This window comes from Nymphaea colorata, chromosome 2, assembly GCF_008831285.2.
Source record: "Nymphaea colorata isolate Beijing-Zhang1983 chromosome 2, ASM883128v2, whole genome shotgun sequence".
NCBI classification, from domain to species: Eukaryota; Viridiplantae; Streptophyta; class Magnoliopsida; order Nymphaeales; family Nymphaeaceae; genus Nymphaea; species Nymphaea colorata.
Genome location: NC_045139.1, coordinates 17,359,573 through 17,365,913, shown reverse-complemented (window position 1 = coordinate 17,365,913; position 6,341 = coordinate 17,359,573). Strand labels below are relative to the sequence as shown.

At 38.1% G+C, this 6,341-nt stretch overlaps 1 protein-coding gene across 1 annotated transcript; it reads left to right on the top strand.

Moving 5' to 3' along the window:
• Positions 1-223: 223 nt before the first annotated feature.
• Positions 224-4,848, top strand: LOC116246981 (uncharacterized). Its single transcript, XM_031618919.2, has 6 exons — positions 224-724; positions 941-1,095; positions 2,455-2,567; positions 2,669-2,751; positions 4,193-4,279; positions 4,373-4,848. Exons 1-6 carry the CDS (start codon positions 615-617, stop codon positions 4,497-4,499), a joined length of 675 nt encoding a protein of 224 aa, XP_031474779.1. The 5' UTR covers positions 224-614; the 3' UTR covers positions 4,500-4,848.
• The last annotated feature ends 1,493 nt before the right edge of the window (positions 4,849-6,341 follow it).

Here is a 6,341-nt window from a genome sequence, read left to right as displayed (position 1 = left end):
TGGTTATATTCCTATTATAGAGTGTTCATTTATATGAAATAAATCCAACGCAACACTTGTATAGTGTATACACTTACTTGAAATAATGAGCATGTTACAAGAATCAGCTTCCTAATCACTCCTACTTATATTGAAAGAAGCACTTTTTTTCCCCTTTAAAAAAGAAAGGGATACGACGATATTTATAAAGGAGCTTCCGATATTTAGCAAGTTGAAGCTTTAAGGGAGGAGCGAAGAGCGATAGAGGAAGCAAAGGAAACGCGCCGCCGCCGCCTCCTCTCTGTTCCGCCGAGAGCAGGCGCCAAAAATTTCGAAGCGGCGCGGAGAAAAACCCTCACAAAAACCCGCCGACTTTTCGTAGGAGGGCGTTCCCTGCCCCTTCTGACCAGTCTTCTCTCGAAGTAGTTCTCTCTCAGAGAAGCTGCAGTTCGAAACGGTAGTCTTCAGGCTTTGCCGCTGCCGTTTGGCAGTCTCATCCTACAGCAGCAGTGTGTTCACTTGAAAGACGTGCAGTCTTAGGGTTCTGACTTTTGATAACATAGGGTTTTGACTTCCGCGATTCGGGGCAGGGAGAGGCAAAGAGGGAGCTTCTTTGGGAATTTGAAGCGGTCTCGATGAAGGCTTTCAGGGTTGCGGAGGCGAATCTATGTGTTTATTTGCATCCTTCCGCATCCAAAAACATCATGCAAGCAGTCCGTCAGCAACTAAGCTCCCTGATCTTAAAGTAATCTCTCTATCTCTCGCTCCATAGCTTGTTGCTTTCATCATCAAATGCATGTCTTTGACAATGCTGAATGTTCCGTGTCCCGGTTAATCCTTCTTTTGTGACCCGTTTTCCTGAAGTGGCATGCTTTTGTTGACTATCTCATTATGGATCCAAGCCTGCAATTTCATATGTGAAGTTGTTTGTTTGAGCTCATTCATTTGGGGTCTGTTTCAGATACGATGATCGGTTTGATGGAGTGGTACTCGCGCACTATGACACGAAGATCCAAAATAAGACAGCAAGATTGATGAGCTCATTGACACCTTATTTTGGTGTTCGATTGAGAACTAAGCTACTACTTTTTTCTCCAAAACCTGGGATGCTTCTAGGTAAGCTATCACGTGCAACTCATTGATGAGGTCGGGTTTAACCCAGTGAGCAATAGTGTGTTTATGAATCATATTTTCTTACGATGCCCGCCGGGAAAATTTCGAATACGTTCCAATGAAGCTTAATGATGAGTTATTTTGCTCTTTAGATACTATGGAGCAAGAGATCAGTGACCTAATTTAAATTAAGACAATCAATGCTTGAACTTTTTGATTTTTGAATTTTATTACCACACCGTTATGTGTGTGGTATAACCTTTTAGTTGAAGCGCCGTGGCTTCTATGGGCATAGGCAGCTGATATTCTGTACAATCATTTACCAATGGTACAATTACCATTGAACATGCTAGGCTGGATGGCGATCTGATGGTGGTACCTGTTGATGAGGTAGTAGTTAAATTGTTGGTCTTGCGATTTTGTACTATGCAGAATTGCTACATGATTTAGTTTCTTTGAAAATGAAGGTTTCACTTTGCGTGACTAAAGTATTTGTTTAATCTTGGGACCATAGGTTCTTTAAGAAGGGATGCATACCTTCGTGGGATCCGTCTTGCAAATGGTTGCAGAAGTAGTTTACCATTTTATGAAGAATTTACTTATGTGATCCTGTTTTGGCTTTTGGTTCTCGCTTCCAATTATTATAAGAAAACCTATTTGGATGTGGCTGTTTATCTTGAAACTTGAAAGACTGACGGTGCTTATTGAATATAGAGAAAAAATCAGCTGGCGGAATGGCAGTTTGACAGATAGTCCATTGACATCTTTACCCCAGCATTATCTATATTTTTAGAATTTGTCATGTGTCAGTTCTCTGTAAAGCTGCTCACCGGGTTTCTTCTCCATGTTCAGTTTTTCTGTATCCTGCATATTTAGGATATTCTTGGTAACTGTTTCATTCAACAAAAAGAAAATCAACAAAAGCAGATCTGGCAATGCATGTGATGTGTTCACTGCTTTTCAAACAGTGTCTCTGAATTTATGGTTTAGGTTGATGGTCATGATTGTAATGGAAGATAGGTATCTTAGAGCTTTACACGCTATGTTCTATTGCTACTTGACCAGCACACTTTAATTTTCGTATGTTCCTTGTATTGGTATTGCGTCCTTATTTCTCATGAAATTCAACAACGGCTCTGGTTGATCTACATTTGTAGTCATGCCTGTCCATTTTTACCAGAAGATGCAGATATAGTACTTTTATATTTTCCTAACTACTAAATCCATAGGACCTTGAGTTCTTTTTGTTCATCCATATTAGAGATCTGTACATTCGTTATGTACATAAGTTTATCTCTCTCTCTCTCTCTCTCTCTCTCTCTCTCTCTCTCTCTCTCTCTGATTTGTGATCTCATATTGCAGCAGGAAAGGTGACAACAATAGGATTGGATTTTGTTCGTGTTATCGTGCTTGGTATCTCAGTTGCAACCATTTCATTTGATGACATCCGTGAAGAATTCAGTTACCTAGAAAATGTATGCTTAGTGATTATTTTGGGTTTAATTTTGTCTTTAATATTCCAAGGACAGAATATTTATACATTAAATTTAATAAAGATAGTTGTTCCTTTTGTTAGGGTGATGAGAGAATGCTTCGTAGTACACTTCATCGGCGGCATGTAATTCAAATTGGTACTATTCTGCATTTTGTAGCAAAAAGGTACATATTTAAGTTTATGTGCTAGTAGCAATTAGCTTTCATTTACTGGTATGACAATTAAGAATAAGGGTGATAGTCATTGGGTCCAAGTCATGTGTTAGGTCTACGGGTCAGCTACACTTGCAAAGACTTGTAACTTGCATTTATAAATGTGGGCAGGTGTTTAGAGGTTTTATGGCATACTTGGGAATCTGTTTTTGCTTTGGGAGGGAGAACCTTAATTGAGTGTGTTGAGTTTTCTCTTGTAAGTGGAACCTTGATAGCCGGTGGCTATCAAAGGAGAGAGAAATTAAAGTAAAAGTATGAGTACAGTAGAACTAGACAGGGCTTTTTTATTTCTTATGGCCTGAAGCTAGATGAATGTTTCAAAATACAGACAGGATGATATTAGCCTAATGAATAAAAGTTTCTCCCATGATGGAACATACTACAATATTCTCAGTCTGATACCAAAAGCAGCAGTAAACTAGAACTAGTTGTAGAAAAGTTGTGCTACAGTAATGCAGTCATGCAAGGTTCAGTGTAGTGTACACTTTTTCATACTTGTAGATTTATTGGTTTCAGGCTTTCAGCCCTGCCCACAATGTTGCTGAACATATAAAAAGGATCAAATATGGAATCCATTGGGATTTGTTTATTTGTTGAATTAGATCCATCATTAACTAGCTAATCTTGTACTTATAAAACTAAACATTCCGAAAATCTGATGGGCAACTTTTGCATTGCCAATAATGTGTTCCTTGAAGATAGAATTGTTGAAATGCTATGATGCTAATAATGGGATGTTGTTACCAGTAATGTTCATGATATGACACCCAAGTAATGCAGAAAAGAAAAGTTGTTAAATTATTGCATTTCCATGTTTGTACCGGATATTAGCTTCCCAACTGATGGTTATGATGCAATAATTGGTTAAAATAAATCCTTTAATAAGTTTTTGGCATTTCATTTTTGGGATTCTAATCTCTAAGGTTGCAGTTTTGGTTAGTAAGAGTACCTTGCTTGATTATTGAGCAACTCAGTCTCTTTAGGCACATCTTGACAAGCAATCATGTTTCTATGATATCCTTTTACAGATATACTAACTTGTCAAGAAAGTGGTACATTATAGTGAGATTATGACATAATTGGTTATTCTGGTTTAGTTAATAATTGTGGCATGTAGTTTTTCTTAGAAGCATCTGCTGTGAGGAAATAAAGAATGGGTTTGTTTGAAGACCATTGGGACTAACTACTAAGGTTCAAAATCACTATCATCATCATCAGTATTATGTCAATAAATGTGTGGTTAGTGCACATATTTTACCTTTAGTGTATAAAATAGGTAAGGTAACGGTGCCAAAATTGGCATGGCAAAACACAGAAGTTTTGACATGTTAAGAAATACATGTAATTGTAATATATATCTATAGACTATTGAGCAATTTGTAATGCTGAACAGTGTTGAGGAAACAACTGGTGATATAATGGGGTCTCTGATGCCGCATGATACTGGAAGTGTTCAATGGTTGTACTCACACAAAGCAAGGTATATGTTTCATGCTAGGTTCGATGACTGAAGTTTTCATAAATTTCTGATGGTCTATCATTCTTGGCCGTTAATCTTCATACGGAATTTCAGGAAACGTGACAAATTGAGCTCGAAATTGGAGTCACAAGAACAAGATCTGCAAATGAAGAATAGCACCACCCCTAGAAAAACACACAAATCCAAGAGGAGACGCATGCATGAGGATTTGAGGCCATGAAATATGCATGAGATGGGGCAAAGATGTGTACTGTCATTCCTTTGCAAACATAATCCGGTGCTGGTTACCCATTTTGCAGTGCCAACGAAATGATTTTGTTCATTGTGCAATTTACACTGGACTGTTATTTTTACGAATTTTGCTTCTGATATCTTTGTGCAGCTCAGGCAGTTGCCCTTGCTGGCACATTAGTTGTTGTGGAGTTTCCTCGTGTATTATTTATTTGTTAATTTTAAGGCAGAAGGGGATCTGCCCTTGTTTATAGTGTCGCTGGCGCCATACCATGAAGAAAGTGGATTAGTTTTGTATAATCAGATTATTGTTAGCTAGAAAATTAAATATTTGTCTCCGTTGTGTTTGATAGAGTTTTCCACGTTACTGTAATCTTCAATTCAGGAGGAAGAGGGATTGCAGGAGGTTAGGCCTGGACATGAAAGGGGAGTAGTTCAAGGGGTGCAGTCCTTATTTTTGTCAACCTTGTGCTGCTGAGCTTCCCCATGGTGTGGTCATTCTAATGTTTGGTGGGCTTTTTGTTGGCGTTGGCCTCGGGCTCTCCTTCGTTTCGAAAATATTGAAATTTACTTCACATGTGTCTGACAATTTCATCGAAGACTTATTGCTTCAAACGTTACTGAGAAAAACATGGATCTTTTAACTAATCTACAATTTAGGTTAGTTTCAATGCCAAACTTTCATTTGGATACAGTTTGTTTGTTTGTTTTTTTTTTTTTTAATGCTTGGATTTCTTGGGCATAAAACCGGGAAGTGCATATCCTTATGCTTTTAAGGTTTTGGCTTGTTTAGGAGCATAAGTGGATTTATTGTACATCTTTTTCAACTTTGGTGTCACGCACTTTGATAGTGACAATGAGATTTGAACTTTGATCAGATGGAACCTGTTTGCACTCTTTTGATCAGAATGGGACGAGTTGTTTATGGATCTACTTGTGTTCAGGTTTGGACAGATTTCATTTTTTAGCGAACCTGGCTTTTCAGCTAATAGTGAAGATATTTGCCAACAAGGGTGTCGCTCGTCTTAAGTGGATCCTGGTCCTTCAATAAGGTTGTCGTCTCAGATTTGGATCTGATTCAACATTTTGCGAAACTTAACGGGGTTTTAGATGATTGGATTTGGATTTCACTTTTTGGAATCTTGAACCAACTTGCATAAGGTGCACAATTGTTATGTAATCAAGTTGAATATTTAATGGATGATGATTGAGATCAGGCTCAAATGAAGACTTAATTGTGAAACTGCATAACAAATCTGGACTCAAGGAGTGATGAAGTCTGATTTTCTTTACCAGGTCTGGTTAAATGGTTTTGAATCCCGATGCGCCGGCATCCCTGCCTTTGTCCAATGTTGAAGTGTATGCCCCAAAGGGACCATAGGCCATACTTCAATTGTTGTAGCAGTTGGAGATCTTCTGCAGTGCAGAAGTCAGACCTCCTTAGATACTAAATGGGAATGAAAAAACTCTTTCTTTTAAGGGGCCTCACTTAGGGAGATACCTTCCGAGTACAGGAATGCTTTGGGGCTTGGGTGAACTATTGGTTATTCCCTCTCAAAAATCGATAAACACTTTTTGTTTACAAAAACAAACACTGGAAACAATAAAATTGCACATATTTCAAGATGACAAACCTTTGACTCCTGCTTCTTTTATTTGACAGTTAGCATCTCAAGCAAAAAAGTTGAAAGAAATAACATCAGGTAATTGATAATCATGAAGCCTTGCTTCCAGGGTTGCATCCAAAAGATAGGTTTAGTGATGTAGTGATGTCAACAAATCTGATTCAGGATGTTCCATCTCATATATCTGGTTTATCATATGTTCACAT